At 37.2% G+C, this 20,002-nt stretch overlaps 3 protein-coding genes across 6 annotated transcripts; 1 reads left to right on the forward strand and 2 right to left on the reverse strand.

Annotated features, from left to right (window-relative positions):
• Nucleotides 1-896: 896 nt before the first annotated feature.
• Nucleotides 897-3,309, reverse strand: LOC113716237 (uncharacterized). Its single transcript, XM_072071222.1, has 3 exons — nt 2,791-3,309; nt 1,467-2,349; nt 897-1,179 (listed from the first exon to the last, which is right to left on the reverse strand). The coding sequence occupies exons 2-3, from the start codon at nt 2,345-2,347 to the stop codon at nt 936-938; spliced, it is 1,125 nt and encodes a 374-aa protein (XP_071927323.1). The 5' UTR covers nt 2,348-2,349; nt 2,791-3,309; the 3' UTR covers nt 897-935.
• A 1,596-nt stretch (nt 3,310-4,905) lies between these two features.
• LOC113716978 (magnesium transporter MRS2-5) lies at nt 4,906-11,543 on the forward strand. 4 transcript variants are annotated; one of them, XM_027241561.2, is made up of 8 exons: nt 4,906-5,065; nt 6,162-6,281; nt 6,511-7,114; nt 8,629-8,699; nt 9,027-9,155; nt 9,239-9,580; nt 9,869-9,916; nt 10,887-11,543. In XM_027241561.2, the coding sequence occupies exons 3-8, from the start codon at nt 6,667-6,669 to the stop codon at nt 10,902-10,904; spliced, it is 1,056 nt and encodes a 351-aa protein (XP_027097362.1). In that variant the 5' UTR covers nt 4,906-5,065; nt 6,162-6,281; nt 6,511-6,666; the 3' UTR covers nt 10,905-11,543. The 4 variants fall into 4 exon arrangements, with proteins under 4 accessions (XP_027097362.1, XP_027097359.1, XP_027097360.1 ...); XM_027241558.2 differs by lacking the exon at nt 10,887-11,543 and adding an exon at nt 10,022-10,386; XM_027241559.2 differs by lacking the exon at nt 10,887-11,543 and adding an exon at nt 10,022-10,386 and having other exon boundaries at nt 4,907-5,065; nt 6,158-6,281.
• On the reverse strand, nt 10,567-13,851 carry LOC113716977 (uncharacterized). Its single transcript, XM_027241555.2, has 3 exons — nt 12,627-13,851; nt 12,021-12,406; nt 10,567-11,452 (listed from the first exon to the last, which is right to left on the reverse strand). The coding sequence occupies exons 1-3, from the start codon at nt 13,432-13,434 to the stop codon at nt 10,892-10,894; spliced, it is 1,755 nt and encodes a 584-aa protein (XP_027097356.1). The 5' UTR covers nt 13,435-13,851; the 3' UTR covers nt 10,567-10,891.
• Between the last annotated feature and the right edge of the window lie 6,151 nt (nt 13,852-20,002).

Raw genomic sequence — 20,002 nt, forward strand, 5'->3', positions numbered from 1 at the left:
AAAGGGTGTTGACGAAATCAAAGATTATCCAAATTGCAATGTAAAAGAAACAAATAGTATCCTATGATAGATACTATAAAGTCTCTCTGCCTCTCCAATACCAAAAAGGGGTGTTGGAATTCTCTCTTCTCAGAAATTAGAAAGAATAATGCACTTTCTTGCACTAAACAACCAGCCACGAGAGGTAGGTAATCATACCCTAATTAACCTGATTGACTACATAATCCAAGATAACTATTATGTCAGTTGTTAAAAATCTTCGTAGTCTAACTGTGTCCTGCAATTCCAAGCATCAGAAGGTAAATTCCTGCAGACCTTCTTTACGTTTACTCCAACGCTTCGGTAGATTGGCCGTCATGTCAGCAGCTTGAAGGGGCCAATGCGGAAGATAGAGAAGAGAAGCAGTAAGGTATTAAGCCCCTCAACCTTTCAAGAGTTAATGGTACAAGCTGCGAGACATATCCTTCCTTAATCTGTCTTTTGGAGCCTTTGTGGAGCTTGAAGGCTGTAGGCACTGTTCTTCAGCTAAAGTTATTTCTAAGCATATTTAATCCTCCATCTGTCGTGCTGCATCAAATAGAAACGGTTACTGGATGTAGTATAATGCACAGGTACTTATATCTGCATTGACCAAATACCTCAAATTACAAAGAAAATAGTAAAGAATATACCAATCAGAACAGGGAATTAGATAGAGGGAGAGACGGAGAAGCATGCTTTCAACAGCAGACTTTCTTGTACATTTCCAACTGTAGCAGGATATGTTGCTAGAATTTGAAGATTGTCCCTTGAAGCGACAACTTAACCAGTTCGAACACTTATAGAGGAGCAGCTAGAAGAACAGCTCGGCCACTGACAATGGCAGCTTGGCCAGCTTAAAGGCTTGCAGCAGCCACTTTCGCATTTGCCACAACACCTGAGCAGTTTAGCCAATTTCAGCAGCAACTTGGAAAGCACGACCACTTCCACGGGCAACTTGGACAACTCAAGGACTTACAAGAGCAACAAGGACTTTTACAGCAGCAGATTGAGCAGCCTGGCCACTTACATGAGCAGCTTGGCCATTTACAGCAGCAGCTCGAACAACCTGGACACTTGCAACAGCAGCTTGAACAGCTTGGACACTTGTAACAGCAGTTTGAGCAACAAGCGCATGATGACTTTGATGACTTCTTCTTTCTGAAAAAAAGACAAAAATCATAGCTATCCCTTGTTCAGAAATAGTTAGAAACACAAGCAAAATTTGAAACATTATGCTGATCTACATGTGAGCATTTAGGATGAATATAAATAGCATCAAGCAACAGTGAAACAACATGTTCATGAGATCGAAAAGAAAACTTCAATTTATATAAAAGCAGAAAAACTGAATAAAGGAGTCAAATCTGTATAGACAATGTATCTGTTGATTCAATATCTAAGGATCCTCAACTTCATGTTATAAGAGGAAAAAAAATTCTACTTACATTGGATTAGCAAAAGATTTGGCTTCTAGATTTATCCCACCTTCATCTCTGATTGTTCTGTTCGGAAGATCTGTGCCTTGTGCTTTATGTTCTCCTTTTGTTACAGGAGAGTGTTGCCTCAACCTGACAAGCTCACTTGACTTTTGGAGTTCTCTATATCTGTACTGTTCACTGAAAGTGTCTAGTTCTCCTGATTTGTAAAATTCTTCGGAAACGTACAATTCTCCAGAGTTGCCAAATTCATTGGGCTTGTTTGTGTCTCCAACTGGCTTAAAAGCATGATCTCTGGAGAAACTGGCATTTCCTATCGGAATGCTGAATAAAGATTCGGTAGACGCGACACTCCAATCAACTGGTGAAGCTGGCTTTGCAAACACTGACGCTGGAATACGATCAGGATCATATCCTCTTGGTCGTTCCATTACTTGAATAGGAGGAGAATGTGTTGGTGACAAGATTGGAATTACAAATTCATCAGTGACATCTGATTTTTGTGAGCTGGAATGTAAAGATCCAAATAATTCTTCCAATTGGAATAGAACATCATTTTTTCCATCCTTAAGCAGTGAATTGGCGTTTTCCTCTGATTTTGGTGGGGATTCATGATCAGATGTTTTGGACATGGGAATCATGGCAGGATTCACTTGAAAGAAATCGTGAGATGAATTTTCTGACGAAGATGAAGGCAGAGAATTGAATGACTTAGAGGTATCTATTGTGCTAGCTGCAACCTCACTTGTTGCAATTTCTGAATTTGTTCTGGATCCTCCTGAATGTTCAAAACCCATCACAGTTGATGGCTCAAATGAGTCATCCAAATCTACATCTGCTTCCGAAATTCTTGGAAGCCTGCTACTTCCACTTGCATGCTCAGAGTCCATACCTGAAAAAAATTACATGACTCTTATATGAAACTCTCTGTATATTCCAAATGAAAATTAATCATTATACCAAATGAAATTAGAAACAAGAAGGGGACACTGAGGTTCTATAGAATTAGGTGTTGGGGGGGGGGGGGGAACAAAATCCACCAGGAACCTTCAATGATCTAATCCAAAAAAATAGTCTTCAAATCTGAAGGCAATTAATGTGCAGTACACGCAACAATTAACTTTTGCTAGAACAATGTAAAATAATCCAATTATCTTCCAAAATTCTTCCATTGCTCTTCAATTAATTTCCATAAATTTAGCACCCTTCCCTATCTTTCAACTCGCGTTCATTGTGGTTCAAACGAACATTTACAAAAATCAAGAATCTGTCTAGAGAACATGCATCATGGATAAGCTGAAAAGAGAAACTCATTGACAAAAACTTATCTCACCTTAAGTATTTTATACGTTCTACAAGTAAAGCCTCCTTGCCTATATTGGCACAGATATATCCTCTTATGTTTCCAAATCCCTTCAAGCCCCAATAATAGTCGCTCCAATGAAGAATCAGAAGATTAACATAAACCCCCATATATATATGTATATGTATATGTATACGCAATGTAAGTATAACTCCACACCAAAAAAATGAGAGAAATTGAACCGAACCCAGATGAATAAAAAGAGATAAGAATAAGGATAGCCCCAGGGAAGATTTACGTTAAATTAAGCCCGAAATGATGAATCTCATTTACGGGATTGGGTTTTTTATTGGTTTCCTTTTGGCTTTCTTGTATGTCTTGCTGACTTTGTAAAACTATATAGGCGCAGGTAATCCTCCTTCGATATTTGAGGGATTGAATATTTGACCTTCTCTACCACAGAAATCAAGAATCTTGGCAACAATACAGAAAGAATGACTAGGGTTTTTGGTAGATAAACCATATACAACGATGAGATGGAAGGTAAAACGCATGTTTCGGTTGATGAGATATAGTAAAATTTCTTGATGTAGCAGAACTCGCTGCTCCTTTTGGCGCCAGTCGTTAGCTACTCTCACAACATGTGTTCTGCACGTGACTAGTTCAGGTTTTCCTAATCAGTAGACTTCCGTTTCTTTTTCCCCTGGTAAAGAGGAAAAGCGCGTAATAATATTGTGCAAGGTAGATAGGGGTTTAAAATATGAATCAAATTACTTGATATATATATATATATATATATATTTCATTTAGAGTATATCTCACTCTTTTACTTAGATTAATCCCTTTAAGATTGTGTAGAGTCTTATTCCAAAGATATACAACGAAATAACATACGAAGGTTATCACGGGATACACAGCGAAATAGCACACATATTATTACGGAATCTGCTGGTAATTACTAGACCACGGAACCCGTCGGATTACCTGTGAGAAGCAAATTACTTGATATTTGATAATAGAATTTTGCTACATGAAACCACCAAACAGAGTGCTAGCAATTTGTTTTCATGATTGCCATGCAACGTAAATAAGGGTTCAAAGACAATCAAATTACTTGATATTTGATGACAGAGTTTCGCTACATAAATAAAACCACCCAACATAATAGTGTACTAGCAATTTGTGTTCACTCGGCTACTTTGCTCATTTAGTATAAAAATTGAAATTAATAAGAATATGAAATTCAGTGATCCAATCAATATGGAGATTCTCTGAGAAATTAGAATGCAAGAGAAGTGAATGAAAACTCTATCAAGCAGATAATTCCAAAAGAGTTTGTTTTACCATACCTTGGATTTTTTGGAGTATCAAATTTGGTTGTTTGAACACTGAATCAAAACCCTCATTCACGAATCACGAGATATAAATCCTAGGGTTTGCGAATGGAATTGTTTAAATACTTTGCTTTGAAGAAAGAGACTCAATTTTGATCCCATGAAAGGAAAACAAAGGAATAAAGAAACTCATTTAGAATACTTACGACATTTACATGGCGTTTCCTTGCAGCAATGGCATTCATCAAGTTAAGAAGTCGAATATGAAATCTCATAATGTGGCTTATTTCCTTTTCTTACAACTCCATCCACGATTAGATTTTTATTCTTCATTCTCAGACCTTGGATTCTTTCCCTTCTAAACCTTTTCTTCTATTTCCTTTTTTTGAACAAATTTATTTGATAGTTAGTAAGACCAATTCAGAAAGTGTAAAGGCAAAAAGTCATAGGTCAATTTGGTCTCGTCCATGATAAATCTAATTTAAAGAACTACATAACTAGAATTTATGCTTTTATTGTTAGTATCAGATAAAAACTTATTTGGATTCAATTCAACTAATATTAAAATTTTGTCACACGTGCTTTTAGAGTGCGTTTGGTATAAACGCCGTAATTAATTGTGTTTTCTATTCATTTTTTCACTTTACATAAAACTATAGGGGGTTATATGACTATTTTAAAACTTTAGGGGGATTATCTGGTGTTATATAGAACTACAGGGGGTTATAAGTAATTTACCCAAAAAATACACCAGTACAATTTTGTAACGGACCTTAAATTGCGTTAAAGAAGCGCCCATGTGCTCTTAACGCTTTTCAGTAGAAGCGTAAGAATCAGAACAGAGAAGAGATTAAATCCCTGAAAGTCCACACACGCACACTCGCTCACATGTAATTCCTCTCCTCCTGAAAGTGACAGCTCTACTCTCCCCTTTCCCACCGTTTTGAAAGTTTTCATTTCTCCTGAAAAAGGTAAAATTTTTAATTCCTACATTTCTACAATTCACTGTGCGTTACGCTTGAATTCAACCATGAATATACATCTGGGGTGCATTCTATTAATCTTGTTAATAGGTTTTAGATAGTTGTGCAGCTCGGATTCGTGACTGCTGTACTTTTCTGTTTTCTTTTGCAACTTTTATAAGCTATAATTGCTGGAATTGCTTTTCTTGAAGTTAACTTAACGTTGATAAAGTAATTAACCTCCATTTTGATGGTTTCAGCTTTGTGGGTCTCAGATTTTAGCTCTAGAAAGCTGAAGTCGTCTTTGTGTGTGTTGTGTGGGGGGGGGGGAGGGTGGGGAGGGAGGGGGTTTTATCTTTTGACCTTACAGAATTCTGTGTGTAAATTGAGGTGGGTTTGAAAGGGGAGGGGGATTTATGACTCGTGATTCTTTGGATGTGCTTCAAAACTTTGAACTTTTTCCTTGTTGTGTTTGTGGAAGAATCAGAGTAACAGGGTGTTGCGTTATGCCGCTTTTGGCAGGATGGTGACTTTTGCAAATTAAATTGACTTTAAAAATCGATGTAGTGGACTTTATTTTCACATCCCTTTATTTTGGATAATGGAAGTTGGAAACCAAAAATAATAATGATAATAAGCAGGCAATTTTTGGTATTCATTGCTTTCCATTTCTGAGGTGCAGTAGGGAGGATGGAACTAGAAATGAAAGGTTTTGGATGTTGTGGGTGCTATATTATCCACTATTTCCTGGGAGAGAAATAAGATTGAAATTAACTATTATTTTCATTTTCTTTCTTCTGCATGCTTTCAAACTGTTTTCCATTACTCAGAGAGGGTATCAATGATAAGATACAAGCTTTTTTTATACCAACAGTAACAAATGATTGTTGTATCAATGGCGACCCAATCACTCATCTGCATAATAGTTTTTCTTGTTTATAAGGATCTTTCTGATTCTTGGAAGAATGAGGGGCAAAGATCTTGTGTTCTTATATAAGACCTGATTGATCTGTACACATTTGTTATGAGATTGTGGCTGCATATGGCCTTGAATTTTCAATTCACCTTCATTGCTGAGCTTGAGTACATTTTTGTTATAAGACAGCTGCAAGTGGCCATGTTGATTTTAAAGCAGCTGGATTAGTGCATCTTCTGTTGTCAAATTGCTGAATTCAATCTCTTGAAGTCCCAGGCATGTAGAACTGTATTGCAATGTGCAGAAAAGGTGAATGAAAGCCTCAGGACTTTTAGCATACAAAAAATCTCTGAAATGTAAATTTAAGAGATTTTTTGAGTGAAATATCTGTTTTTGTAAACTTAATAATTGAGGGAATTCTTTAATGTGTTTGAGCACGTCACTGCTTCTTTTTTATTTCTTTTCTCTTATTGGCTGTGGAAACCTTGTGTAATAAGCAGCCTTACTGAGAATGCATGGTTTTCCTATTATCATTCAGGTTTACATACAATGGAGAACAAATAGGCCTTAGTATGATGACAAAGAATTGTGAGCTTTGTTGAACAAATTATCAGCCAAAAATGCATTGAGACTCACTCACAATCTGATTGCCGATGCTGATCTGTTTAAACCGTCTGATAGCTGAGTTAAGCAAATGGCAGAACGTCAAACTCAAGAAATTCCTTCCAAGTTTCCTGAATTTGTCCCAAGTAACAGCGATTCAAGGTTTCCTTCAAATGGGCGTCTTGAAGATTATTTTCGTGGGTTGGGCAATCCTGGGTTTAAGAAGAGGGGGCATGGACTTGGAAGTCGGTCTTGGGTAAAGATTGATCAAAATGGGAATTCAAAGATTTTGGAATTGGATAAAGCTACTGTGATGAGGCATTGCTCTTTGCCATCAAGGGATCTTCGTCTGTTGGATCCAATGTTTATCTATCCTTCCAGCATTCTAGGTCGAGAAAAGGCTATCGTGGTTAATCTTGAAATGATTAGGTGTATAATCACGGCTGATGAGGTGATACTGATGAATTCGTTGGATGCATCTGTAGTCCACTATGTATCAGAATTGTGCAAACGCCTTCAAGCAAATAAAGATCAAGCTGGTGTGTTTACATTAGTCTCTTTTTTTTTTAGCACTTCTTCTTTATCATATAACACTAAATTTATGCTGTTGGACTACACTTTGTGTTTGGTTGGTGTTTGTGAATAATTTACCTCTAAGAGGTTAAGCTTTTGGATAAGGCATCTGTAGTTCACTTTAAATGAGAATTGTGCAAACGCCCTCAAGCAAATAAAGATCAAGCTGATGTGTTTATATTAGTCTCATTTTTTAGCACTTCTTATTTACCATATAACACTAAATTTATGCTGTTGGACTACACTTTGTGTTTGGTTGGTATTTGTGAATAAGTTACTTACCTCTAAGAGCATAAGCTTTTGGATAAGGCAGTAGCTTAACTGTTTGCAAATTTTGATAAATTTATCTAAGGTAAAAGCCAAACTTCAAAAGTGAATAGGTATGCAGAAGTTTTGAGTTTCAGAGTTTACTTTATAATTGGAAGTTTTAGAATAAGACCAAATTGATTTTCCAGATTTCTAGAAGATCTCTATTGGACATTAAGCTGCATTTTATTATGAAACTCAGGTCAACACAATTCTTATCCCATGAAATCTTAGGTAGCTTTATAAATTCGTTTCTTCCACTTTTCAAAGTTCCAGCCTGCAACCCTTTCGCATGGTAAGAGTTCCAGTGGCGGATTAATTTGGGTTGAGTTACAGTTGTGGTTTCACTTAATGGAAACTGGTAATATAGAAAGGAAGCGCCACTTGGCTGCTGCTGCGCATTTCAATTTGTTACACCAATACCTGCTACAGTAATGTGCCATTATTATTATTATTTTTTGGCCAAAAGAAAAAGAGCAGATGTATTGGAAGGCCATACTTTCTCTTAGATTTGACAGTTTTATTACTAAATCATGCCCCAGAGAGTTTATTTCTGCGCAGAGAAGAGATGAATTCATGAGATAGCATGGCTTCCTTCTTGAATCATGCTTGAATTGTAGCTAAAGGTCATTCTTTTCTAAATCATCCTTTTCACATTATCTGACTTGGGACTTGTTAGTAGGCCATACATTCCATTTTCTTATGTTGGGTCATGAGTGGCAGCTGGGTGATTATTTTGTTGCAATATGTTATTCCAATAGTCAATATGAAGGATTATAAGATATAATTATTCACCAGTGCATACACCTGATGGTACCCTAAGCCATTGAACTTTGTGGTACTTGAATAACACAAAATGCCAGGTGAAACATTTAGTTGTTTCCCCTTTGCTGGCTAACCCTTTCCCAAATTGATATGGGGAAGCATTTGGTTTGACGTGAGAAAAAGGAATGAAGATCTAGTTGGCAGTATCCCTTTATGTCAAAGAATGTTTCAGCGTATCTGTTGTGTAGAGTGAAGTTTTAGTGCATATTAGTTTGTGACATAATGTCTTTCCTTCTGCTGACGATTCTTCTGGTAGTGTATTTCCCCCATTAGTTTTTAATTCTCCAAGTAATTAGTTACCTTTTAATTCTCCAAGTAATTAGTGTACCTTGTTTGGTGATTGATTCAGATGATCTACCTTTTGAATTCAAGGCCTTGGAGTTGGCTTTGGAATTGACATGCATGTCTCTTGATGCTAAGGTATGTTATACTCTGTAATAGGTCGCTTATGGTAGGTCTTCCTTCTTTATGCTGTTCTATCTTACTTGTAGAGCATATAGTTTTTGGTTTAGGCACATTAAAGATAGTTGAGAATTAAGATCTCTGCAGATGGAGTAAGATCCTTCATTGGATTATTAAGAGAAAATAGATTTTTATTCTTGTTGATATTGGGCAAAAATTCTTTTTCCATGCACATTTCAGCATGCCATAGCTTCGGGAATACCAGTATGAACATAAACTGTGTTTTTGCCAAACTGCTTGTGTTAATATCGAGCCACATATTTATGAAGTTTCCTAATTTAGTAGGCGAAAGAATTGGAGATAGAGATATATCCAGTCCTTGACGAATTGGCCTCGTCTATAAGCACTCTTAATCTAGAACATGTCCGCCGATTGAAGGGCCACCTCCTTGCTTTAACTCAGCGAGTGCAGAAGGTATGCTTACATATTTTAGTTGCTACTAAAATGATGCTTAACTACTAGTGCTGCAATTTTTGGCTATTAAATCAACATTTCAGGTGTGTGATGAAATAGAACATCTCATGGATGATGATGGTGATATGGCCGAGATGTACTTAACAGAGAAGAAACAGAGAAAGGAAGCGTACGCCAACAATGAGCAGTATGATCAAACTACTTTTTTCACTGCTTCCAGAGTTGGATCAAAATCTGCTCCCGTTTCACCTGTGGGCTCATGTATTGGAGTACAAAAGTTACAGAGGGCTTTCAGCAGCATCAGTTCAAGTAAACTGGGAAGCTTGGGAAGTTCATCTAATATTGAAGAAAATATAGATCAACTCGAAATGTTGCTAGAGGCTTACTTTGTGTTCATTGATAATACTCTGAACAAGTTGTTATCGGTAAGAGAGGCCTGTGCTTCACTTTTCTTGTATATCTATAGCATATTTTTTCCGCTTTCGCCCATTAGACATTCCTTGAAGGCCTTAATTCATGTCATTTGCCCATCCAGCTCTTATTACACTTTTTGAGATTTCATTATTGCACGGGCATCATTGCCACAACACACAGGCTAACTGTTTAGTGTCTGTACTGAACAAAGTATGCTGATTTAGCTTGTTCGCATGCTTAAACTAATCCCGTGTTGCATCATGAACACTAAGAATCTTCTGTTTTCCTTGGTGATACAGCTTAAAGAATACATTGATGATACTGAGGACTTCATCACTATAAAACTGGTAAAAGATCATAAATCTGACATTTTGTTTTTGTTAATTATCATTATTGCTTCCCATCATGTTTGATGCTGCATCATGAAAGGTCATTTTCTGTTTGCATCACAGGGGAATGTTCAGAACCAGCTGATAAAATTTGAGTTACTTTTGACGGGGGCCACATTTGTCGCAACTGTGTTTGCTGTGGTGACTGCTGTATTTGGAATGAATTTTGAAGCAACAATATTTGACGTTCCTTCCGCATTTAATTGGGTTCTTATTATAAGCGGAATACTCTGTGGGTCGTTATATTTTTCCTTCTTGTTATATGTTAGGCATAAGAAAATTCTTTCCGTATGATGTATATAGTGATTAAGGGGGAAAAAATTTAGGAATGAAGATTCAATTAGAAAGGGCCGAAAGTTGTGAACTTTAGTGAGATTTAAGGTCTATCATCCCTCTTTAATTCAACTACAGGCTGCATATTTCTTCCCTCTTTCTGCCTATATTCTTCTCTCTCTCTCTCTTTAATTTTTTTTTCTCTCTTTCATTTTCTGCAAATAAAAAGAAACAAAGCATCCTTGCCATGCCTTTTGTTGGGAAAGATTTCCTAGCATTTTCAGTTTCAATCTGAAGTAAGCTGTAGTCGGAGCTAATTGAGCACAGAGGCTATATAGTACCTAACTTCGATGAGTTCAGTCTTTCATTCATCTATTTGAATATCTTTCCTTCCTTTTCCTAGTAGGGGAAGGACAATATGGACGACTCTTTTGAGGAATTTCCTTATTGCCTGTTACTGTATACTTAGTATTTTCCTGTCTAAACCATCTATACAGTCTTCTGGTTCTGATCTGCATGTTGCTAAACCTCTTCAGCATTTTAAACTGCTGAAGACCCTGATCTGTGCTGTCAAGAAGTCTCCCAACCATCTGTATATTTCTTCAAATTTACCACCATCTTTTGCTGCAATGCTTCTTCATAACTGCTTTTTCAGGGGTCTCAGTCCATCTGAAAGGAGCTACTGGATCTTTTGTCTCCGCCGAGATATGAACCCATCGTCTCTGCTCTTTGGGACGTCGTCTGGTGCTCTCTCAAATGGGGAAAGTTCTTGGTTGATGGGTTTGGGATTAGTACTGCATAATTAGCCTCTCGATCTTTTCCTGTCACTTTGCTCGTCCTTCCATTCACCTCGTCTAACGTATCTGTAGCATTCCGGCAGAGCTGATGAGGACTTTCTGGGGTTGATAATGATTCTCCGTCGCTGTATGCAGAGTCAAGAGACGTAATGCATTGTGGTTCCAGAGAATGGAATTCGTTTTGGATGTTCTGGAGCGCATTTTCAAGCTCCTTAATACGAGCTTCAAGTCTTGATTCTCTTAGCTTGTGCAACCGCATACTCAACTCGCGGGGGGAAACTGCATAATTTGCAGGTGGAGTTGGTCCATTGGTGGTATCACTGTCTTCATCTGATACCGATTCGGAGGCATTTTCATACTGTCTTCTGAGAGCATCTAACTTTATATCTCCTCGAATGGTGTCTACTTCGCATTGTGAATCAGTCTGATGAACCATTCAATCCATTAGATGCTTTTATAACTTAGCCCAAAAATGAAGAATGGTATAGTTTGAAATCAACCACAAAGTTTTCCTAGTTTCATGCCTGTTAATATTATTCACAAATAAAAGAAGTCATTCACTTGCTTATTGGGAACACTGCAGCAAGAAGAAACCTTTAAAAGACATGCTGCAATGTAGCTGGTGGTCCAATAAGTCCCCAGATTGTCCAAAATAATTGAAGATAATATATCGAAGCACATAATATTTCGTGCGACTCCTGATTCAATGTCCTCTGCCTGTAAAATTATCTAGGGAGGCCAGGAGGTGGAAAGAGATCGAAAAAAGACTTAAGCAGTTAAATTGCCTAGATGATAAATATTCGGGAAATTATTATTAACCAAGAAATGTGAGAAAGATGACTAGTGTAGGTATCTATTAACAAAAGAACAGTTCAGGAAGCAGATGAGAAGCCTGTGTCTCGATCATGAAGAAAACATATGCTGAAGCAGGACTACAATCCATCAATTCTAATGCGTTCAAGTAAAGTTCAAATTCTTGGATGCATGCTTACCTCCCCAAAGTCGGATGTTCTTTCCAGATCCGTATGTATTCCCAGCCTCCCCAGCTCAGCTTCAAGTTCTGCCTCAATTTTACTCATGGACAATTTGCTGTCATAACTGGTTATGCTGTCATCACCTGGATCAGAGCACGACACAGTAGGCTCCTCATTGAATGAAGAAAGATTCTTTGTGCTCAGAGGCTGAGAAATTTCCCCGGCAAGCTCCTTCACAGTAAGCTTATCTTTCATATCAAGCTCCTCCTGTAAATCTTGAACTAAATTCTCGGCCAGTTTTAGTTTCTCATTCAGCTTCTTAACTTCCCTTGTATAAGTAAAAACTTCAGGCGTTATGCCAATTGTCAACCCAATCAAGAACAGGAGCATCCCGCTGGGTAGCTCTGATGACATTGTGATAAAAGGAATAACAAAATTAAAGAGTGTAAAAGAACACACCAACACATTGTACTATCTACGTTTCTTAATCGTGAATGTTCCATATTTACATTTCTTAACAGTCAATAGGACAAGCATTCAGTTTAAACATCCCTGCAGAAATAAAGGATTCAGTAGAGAATTAGACACCAAATAATTTCATCACTGCAGAACAAGTAGAACAACCTGATGACTGATCTGCTCCGCCAAGCACCTTTTCTTGGGAACTTTTTCGTTTGACCTGCTCTTGCAACTCGACTGATTCAGTGTCATAAAAGGATGGAGCACTCGAAAAGGCATAACTGTCGTTATGGCAGGCATCACTCGGGTTATCTTCCACATCAGTAGACAATGAATCAAGTGAATTACCAATATATCGTCTCAAAATTCGATCTCCATTAGATACCAACATTAGTCCTTTTGTTGGAGCAAGCGGTGTTGGAAGTGAAGTATGCGCAGAGTCACCTATCTTTTGAAGATGATTTTCTACAGAACCTAAAGGTTCAAGAATATGCCCGGAGCCGGAAGACCTACTTTTAAGTAATTCATACCTGCTAAGTCTTGCAGAACTCCGACTACTACCATACATAAACTCCATATCGTTTGAACAGCTTTTGCTTTCGCCAAGTCCGGGTGCTTGACTAGATAACTTTATTACATCCATATCTTCCACCATTCTAACACTTCCACTGATGGATGCCCTTGTAAGTAGTGAAACTGAACCACCGTTAAATTGATCCATTTCCAAAGGCCTGTCCAAAACATCATTTTGCTCGGAAGCAGCTTCCATATGTGCATCTTTTTGTGCCAATCTGCGTAAAGGACAAGTGTTGTCCCTAATTTGCTGAAGAAAATTCTGGGGTTCTGATTGCCTGAGGTTTGAGATTTTGGAATAGGATTCCACTAATTTTTCCTTCTCACTCAGTGATAAGTTCTGCAGGTGTTTGCCCAGATAGCCGGCACCAGCAGCTGCTGCCACAATCCATAAATCCATACGTTTTCCCTTCTTCCTTGAAAAACAAAACCGCCTTACAACTGACTGCAAAATTTCTGTTATTTTTCGTCAAATTGGACCATTAGGATGCCATAAGTAAGTGCCTTAGAACATAACAAACTTGAGAGAAACTTAAAAATAGAAAAACCCTTGAATCAAGAGAAGAGTATGCTCAAAATTGTTGTACAATTTGCCAAACAAGATGATCTTCCAGCCATTTTTTCCTTTTTTTCCCCCTCTCATTTTGCCTGGGTAAGCCATTTTTCCAAGTGCCTGTAGTGTTAACTGATGTCAGATTGAAAAGGTCTTATTTGGCATTACGCGGCCACTCCAACTCCAGGCCACTAGATTCAAGGACTAGGGGGTGTGTGGAGCAACCTAATGAGAGTCAGATATAGTTATAATCATTTATCCATCTAACCTTACATGGAAAATGTGGCCGTAAATGGCCAGGGGTTTGTCTGAACGCTGCTTGTGGCTTGAAGTGCCATTTATCGTTTTTCTGGCTGGGCACCACTTGAATAATCCCTGTTGTTGATATGAATGATGGGTGAATCTTTTCCAAGTCTTTCCTTTTAACTGGGAAGAACTCAATACAAAATCCAGTATCTTGAGTAGGATTACATTCATTTCTTTAAAACATTGCAACATTAGTAACGTAACAATCCAACTTCTTGAGTTCGCATTGTGTATGATTCTAGAATCGATTCGTGAAAATATTGCAGGATTAACAACTCACCAAGAAGTAATATACTGTATTCACTGATGTGCCTCCTAGATACAGTTTACATGTGGTATCAATCCCAACAAATAACCTTTAAGTCAATCGTCTTACAGAGTAACAATGTACATTTGGTTCTTCCTGATCCAATATCACAATAGATTTTCATTTGCTTACCACTCAAAATGTCAGGGTGTTACTTGAGCAGCTATCCACTGTGCAAGCCAAGATATCTCTGTAGCCCCTGGAAATTCTGAAGGAATCATAAACTTTGTGTTGGTTTTTGAAGCATAAACAAAGATATCAAGACTATATTGAGGGCTGAAAAAGGAGCTTGATTTCTTCATTCATCAACACCCTATTTATAGTGCTTACAAAAAAACAAACTAAGATAATTTCAACTAACAATTCTCTAGAAAATCTCAACAAAAACTACTTAATAACATGATCTTCTACCTAGCAAATCTTAGCAAAAATATTTGATCCTAACAATAAGACTTATTCTTCTACCAATTGAATGATTCTGATATCAAATTTAATCTGATAAAATCTGTAGGAAAAGTTGACATATCTCAACACTCCTCCTTGGCACTTTTACTGCAGATCCCCAACTGTCTTCTTAGGCATTCAAACCTTGTTTTGGACAAGGCTTTCGTAAAAATATCTGCAATCTGATAATCAGTCTTGCAATGAACTAGAACAATTTCTTCATTCTTTTGAACTTCTCGAAGAAAATAATATTTAATTTTGAAGTGCTTAGTCTTCCCATGAAACACTGGATTGTTGGAAATAGTTATAGCAACTTCATTATCAACAAAAATTTGAGTAGCTTCTTGTTGAACTTGATTTAGATCAGCTAACAATTTCCTAAGCCATAAGGCTTGATTAACAGCGGCCGTAGCAGCAACATAGCTACCACATCTTGCTTCTTAGAATTCCATGAAAAACATCCAGAACGCAGGTTGAACAAGTATCCAGAAGTGCTCCTCATATCATCATATGAACCAGCCCAGTCACTAATCACTATCTGAATAGCCATGTAACTTCGATTTTTCTGATTTTTTGAAACAAACTCCAAAGTCAGCAGTGCCTTTGACATACCTGAGTACTCTTTTTGCAGCTTTGAAGTGCAACTCACTTCCACAATGCATAAATCTAGACAGTAAACTCACAGCATACATAATATCAGGCCTTGTTGCTGTAAGATACATCAAACAACCTACAAGACTTCTGTATAAGCCTTCATCAACTTTGGCAGCTCCATCATCTTTTCTAAGCTTCTCGTTCTCCATCAATGGAGTGCTAATTGATTTGCAACTTTCCATATTAAACTTTTTCAACACATCTCTTGCATATTTGTGCTGACTTATGAAGATTTCTTGTTGAGATTGAATAACCTCCATGCCAAGAAAATAGGACATACATCTCTCCCAAGTCTGTCATTTCAAAGACTTGCTTCATCTGCTCCTTAAACTGATTTACCAAGATTGGCTTACTTCCTGTGACAAGCAAATCATCAACATATAGTGAAATAACAATTATATCATCATTGACAATTTTTACATAAAGAGTTGATTCACTCAAACTCTTCTTAAATCCAATCTTCAGAAGATGATCATCAATCCTGCTGTACCAGGCTCTTGGTGTCTGTTTTAGGCCATATAGCGCCTTGTGAAGTAGGTACACCTTGTCTTCTTGACCTTTCACTGCAAATCCTTGAGGTTGCTCCACAAAGATCTCTTCCTTCAAGTAGCCATTTAGAAATGCTGACTTGACGTCAAGTTGATAAACTCTCCAGTCCTTTTGAACTGCAAGTGCTAGGATCAACCTGATGGTGTCAAATCTTGCTACTGGTGCAAATGTATCCGAAAAGTCCACTCCAAATTGTTGAGCATATCCCTTGACGACCAACCTTGCCTTGTGCTTGTTGATGGAACCATCAGCATTTAATTTGATTCTAAAAACCCACTTTACACCAATGGGTTTCTTGTGAATTGGTCTGTCCACAAGCGCCCAAGTCTGATTCTTTTCAATCATTCTCAACTCCTCCTTCATTGCCTTGATCCACTTCAAGTCTTTGGCAGCTTCTTTATAATCTGCAGGTTCAAGAACTGCAACATTACATTTGTTATAAATGTCAGAGAGTAATTTGGCACCTCTAACTGGAATATGATCTATTGATTCATCAATATTCTCCTCCTGCAATTCTTTAGCTTCTGATCCCTTGAAATGTTCAACTTTGGAATTGATCCAGTCCCATGTTGCGTATTCATCAAAATGGATGTCTCTACTGACTATCACTTTTGCAGTCAAAGGTTGATAAACTTTATAACCTTTGGTACTGCTGCAATAGCCAATTAGAATCCCAACTTCTGCCTTTTCGTCAAACTTGCCTTTCTTTACATCAGGAATATGTGTGTAGCAAATGGAGCCGAACACCTTCAAGTTTTGTACTGAAGGTTTATATCCAAACCAAGTTTCAAACGAGGTTCTACCATTCAATAATTTTGTAGACAACCTGTTTAAAAGATACACTGCAGTATTGACAACTTCTGCCCAAAACTTCTTTGGCAATTTTTTCTCAAACAACAAACACCTGGCCATCTCCATGATTGTCCTATTCTTTCTTTCACTTACTCCATTTTGTTGTGGAGTGTAAGTGACAGTTAATTGATGTTCAATTCCTGCATCTTCACAAAACTTGTTGAACTGATTAGAAGTATATTCTGTTCCATTATCTGATCGAATCACTTTAATCATCTTGCCACTTTAATTTTCAACCCAATTTTTAAATTTCAAAAAAATAGCAGCAACCGCTGATTTTTGTTTCATGAAATAGACCCAACAATATCTACTGAAGTCATCAATGAAAATTATGAAATACCTGCGGCCATTTAATGAAGAAGTTCTCATTGGACCACATACATCTGTGTGAACAAGTTGAAACCTTTCTGAAGCTCTCCAAGATTTGTTGTGAGGAAATGACAATCTGCTTTGTTTTCCCAACTGACAAACTTCACAAACTCCACCTTTATCTTCTATAAAAGGCAAGTTCTGCACAAGACTATTCTATGCATATAGTTAAGTGCAAAATAGTGATAGTGGCCCAATCGTTTATGCCATAATTCAGATTAATCCACTAAACTTGGGTATGCACTTGAACCTGCTTTCAACCAATTTAGAGAAAAACTTTTTCCATTCATTTTTACTGAAAAAAGTTCACCTACATTTTGATCATAAATGAAGCACCTCCTATTTTTGAAGACAACAGAATAATTTTTCTCAAGCAACTGTCCAACACTCAACAGGTTTTGATTAATTTCAGGTACATATAAAACATCATAAATTATTTTAGTACCTGAACCATAATCAATAACCACATTACCTTTGCCTTTCACCCCAATACAATCTCCATTTCCAATTTTAACTTTGGAAATATATGATTTATCCAATTCCTTGAATATGGACTCATCATATGTCATATGATGAGTACAGCCACTATCAATTAGCCAAGCTTCATTGGAGGTCTTGCTTGCAAAGCAAGTGGCCACAAATAATTGCTCCTCCTCTTGTTAATCAGCTACTTGAGCATGTTGGTCTCTTTTGTTATTTTTACATACCTTTTCGATGTGTCCCTTCTAATTGCATGACCTACATTGGACTTCAGGTGTCCACCAGCAATATTGTTGCAGATATGAAGTCTTTTTGCAATGTGGACATTGAGGAAATTTTTCTCTTCTTCTTTCATCTCTGTTAGACTCACCTTCCTTCTTGCTCTTCTTGTTCCACTGCTGTTTCTTTTCTTTGCCACCTTGTTGATTTTGAATTTTGCCTCTCACCTGAAAAGCACCTTCTACTGCTTCCTCCTTTTGGATAGCTCTTCTCTGCTCTTCTGCTTGTAATGCATTGTTTAGTTCTGGCAAAGTGATTTGAGACAAATCCCTTGAATCTTCAAGGGAGGAAATCTTGGCCTCAAACCTTTCAGGTAAGCTCACCAAGACTTTCTCTATAACTCTGCTATCTGGTAATTGTTCTCCAATCAATCTGATTTTATTCACAACATCTAAGAGTTTGTCAGAGTACTCTTTGATGTTTTCTGTGTCTTTCATCCTGAGGAGTTCAAACTCTCTCCTAAGGTTCAAAACCTGCATTTGTCTTGTTTTGTCATTGCCTTGAAAAGCCACTTTAAGAGTATTCCAAGCTTCCTTTGCAGTTTCACAAGTTATAATTTTTGTGAATACTGCATCAAAAACTGCTGAATGGATGCACGTCATGGCTTTTGATCTCCTTTTGACTGCATCTCTATGGGCTCTCATTTCTGCAATAGTTGGATCTTCCGACAATTCAGGAACAGGATCTGTCTCTACCACATCCCAAAGATCATTTGCATCCAAATAGGACTTCATTTTGACAGCCCAGATCTGGTAGTTTTCACCAGTGAAATTTGGAGGATTGGACAAAAAGTTGTTTCCTGGCATTTTGATATTGAAGGCTTAAGTGTATAATTTTATAGTGAAAAGGGTTTCTCACCAAGTTCACTCACTCTCAAAGAAACAGGCCCTTAAGATTTAGGCTCTTGATACCACTTTGTTGATTTTTGAAGCATAAACAGAGATATCAAGACTATATTGAGGGCTGAAAAAGGAGCTTGATTTCTTCATTCATCAATACCCTATTTATAGTGCTTACAAAGAAATAAACTAAGATAATTTCAGCTAACAATTCTCTAGAAAATCTCAACAAAAACTACTTGATAACATGATCTTCTACCTAGCAAATCTTAGCAAAAATATTTGATCCTAACAATAAGACTTATTCTTCTACCAATTGAATGATTCTGATATCAAATTTAATATGATAAAATCTGTAGGAAAAGTTGACATATCTCAACACTTTGCCATCTCTACTCTTTTTGTACTCAAACAACAAGTTTGAATGATAGAATGCTGTCAGTTTTACAAACCCATAATCAAAGTCCCTGTAGATGCTCCACAAAGGTACAATACTAGAAAAGTCAGAAAGGCCTGCCCCTCCTCCTCTAGCAACCACGTGTATAGTCCCATTTAAGATGCCCTTGTAGAAGTGCTTCTCATTGTTTGTACAAGTATTCTACGTAAACCAAAAAGTATAAGTTATAAAATTTTAGCTACAAAGTTAGCGAAAGAGAAATGAGTTTGATCTTCATCAAGTTTACAATTTCCTGACGAAGGTAGACAATGAAACATTTGACTGCAAACTGTAAGATTGTTAAAACAAAGTAAATGACATTCAAGCTTGTACTTCATTTTGACAATATTCTGACAAATTGATCTTGCCTTCCCATGTTATTTGCATCAGGATTCTTTTTCTTGTCAAACAAAAAGCAATAAATGACCTTCTTAGTTTAACCATGTGCATGGATACACGGAGACATGGATTTTATTGTTTATTTCCTTAACTAAATTTCTGTGGACTTATAAACTCCTACGATGGGACAGAGACTTGGACAGCCTGATCTATGAGTTGAATGAGTCATTTATTATTCAGCTAAGCTACAGGAAAATGAGAACAAGTTATAGAGGATGAAATGTCCACAAACTATGCCAGCTGATTAAATCTATTGTGAACATACAGCTGCATGAAAGAAGTATGGAGATTAATACCCGGTATATGGGACATGTTCGTTCATAATTATGAACATGCCCGAAAATGGCAATGTCAACTTTATATTTCTGCCAAAGTTTTTGAAGATCCTCCTTTCCCATTGGTTCTGCAAATGTTCCTCTGTAGGTATACCAAAAGCTTGAAGAATAACCAAGAACACGATGTGCCAAAAAGATCAACCAAGGTTGCTTCCGCCTGTCTACA

This window comes from Coffea arabica, chromosome 11c (assembly GCF_036785885.1).
Source record: "Coffea arabica cultivar ET-39 chromosome 11c, Coffea Arabica ET-39 HiFi, whole genome shotgun sequence".
Taxonomy (NCBI): domain Eukaryota; kingdom Viridiplantae; phylum Streptophyta; class Magnoliopsida; order Gentianales; family Rubiaceae; genus Coffea; species Coffea arabica.